Below are 1501 nucleotides of genomic sequence, written 5' to 3' on the forward strand. Positions count from 1 at the left end.
GAACAAGACACTGGCTCAGAGTGCCCAAATGTACCACTACCAGCACCAAAAGCAGCAGATGCTCTCCCTGGAGAAGTAAGCAGCCTGGGAGCAGACAGCGTGTCCTGCCATTCACTGGGATGGCCCTAATAGTCCCAGTGGGCTTCACCCCCTCTCTACATCTTCTTCCCCCCAGGCATAAAGAGGAGCCCAAGCTGCCGGACTCGGCATCATCTGATGAGGAGAATGAGGATGGAGACTTCACCGTGTATGAGTGCCCTGGGCTGGCTCCGGTACGTGGGTGCAGGAGGGCCAGGGGTCCCTGTGCATGTGGGGGTGTCCAGCATGTGCCTGGGATGTGCAGTTCCTTGTGAGGAGCCTTTTCCACGTTCTTCATCAAACCTTGTGGTGGTCTGATCCCTCTGCTCCCCCCATGTCCCTGGCCAGCTGCCACTGAAGCTCTCCAGTGGGCAAGAGTGCCTGTCCTGGCACAAGGCTTTTCCCTGGGAGCAGAGAACTAGAGCGGCCCTTGGCACACCTGGCCCACCATCCCTGTGGTGACAGGGACATGGTCACCCCTCAGGGCACCAGGGCTGGGGGGGCTCGTCCTGGTGCCACTCCAACGCCTGGAGCGCAGACCTGTGACCCCTCACAGCCAGAGAGGATGTTCCTGGCTAGCAGGGGACCTCGGGGAAGGGCAGCTCTTAACAACCCTGGGTACAAAGAGCACAAAGGGACGAAGAGGAGCCTTTTACATGGTAATAGCTGTGGAGCCCGGCCATCAGGGCCCAGATCGAGGGTCATCATTGGGTCTTTACAGGCCCATTAAAGGGCACTTGATGGCAGGCAGGCAGTCTGAGCAAGGAACTCTGTTCCTGCCAGCCAGGCTGGGACTGCTGTCCTGGGGTCCCCAGCCCAGCTGTGGGGTCCCATTCCACCCGAGACCTTGGCTTTTACACATCACCCCACCCCATCCCCTCGTGCCAGGGAGGCAGCGCCTTTCCAGGGTGATGTGAGTCCTGGTGTTTGTCATCCATCGCAGCCCACTAGGTCGCCCTCCCCCCACTCCCTGCCGGGCTGGGATTCAGACCCAAACCCCTTGGGATGGGGCAGCTGGATCCCACCTGTTTTCTGACCTTCTGCCTTTTCCTTCCCCTATCCCTCTCCTTCGCCACGGCAGACCGGAGAAATGGAAGTGAGAAACCCGCTGTTTGACGACTCCTCCTTACACCCCTCCAACCCCAAGTCGCACCAGTAACTGCCCCATCTCCTGCGCCCAAGCTCGCTACGGACTGTGCCCACGGGCCGGGGGGCACCCACAGCTGGGCCGAGGGACGCTGACCCCGCGCTGCCAGACTGTTCGACGCCTGCCCAATAAACACCCACTAACAGCTATGGGGGGGGGGATTGCCCCCGTTTCCAGCGTCCTTGTCCTCTTTGCTGCTGTGATCGCGTCCCTGCCTTGCCCTTTGCTCACTGCTCTCGCAGGCACAGGGAGGCGGCTGCTTTGGCACAGAAATTG

The 1501-nt window shown here is 60.7% G+C and overlaps 1 protein-coding gene across 1 annotated transcript in view; it reads left to right on the top strand.

The window, feature by feature from the left end:
- The window catches only part of NPDC1 (neural proliferation, differentiation and control 1), a gene marked incomplete at its 5' end in the record, with an annotated part of 7503 nt that extends 6101 nt beyond the window's left edge, over nucleotides 1–1402 (top strand). Inside the window, 3 exon segments of the mRNA XM_017733419.1 lie at nucleotides 1–75; nucleotides 176–272; nucleotides 1160–1402. The exon segment at nucleotides 1–75 is cut by the window's left edge and continues 43 nt beyond it. Of these exon segments, the coding sequence (XP_017588908.1) occupies nucleotides 1–75; nucleotides 176–272; nucleotides 1160–1237 (250 nt within the window).
- Between the last annotated feature and the right edge of the window lie 99 nt (nucleotides 1403–1501).

This window comes from Corvus brachyrhynchos, unplaced genomic scaffold (assembly GCF_000691975.1).
Source record: "Corvus brachyrhynchos isolate BGI_N302 unplaced genomic scaffold, ASM69197v1 scaffold1005, whole genome shotgun sequence".
Lineage (NCBI taxonomy): Eukaryota > Metazoa > Chordata > Aves > Passeriformes > Corvidae > Corvus > Corvus brachyrhynchos.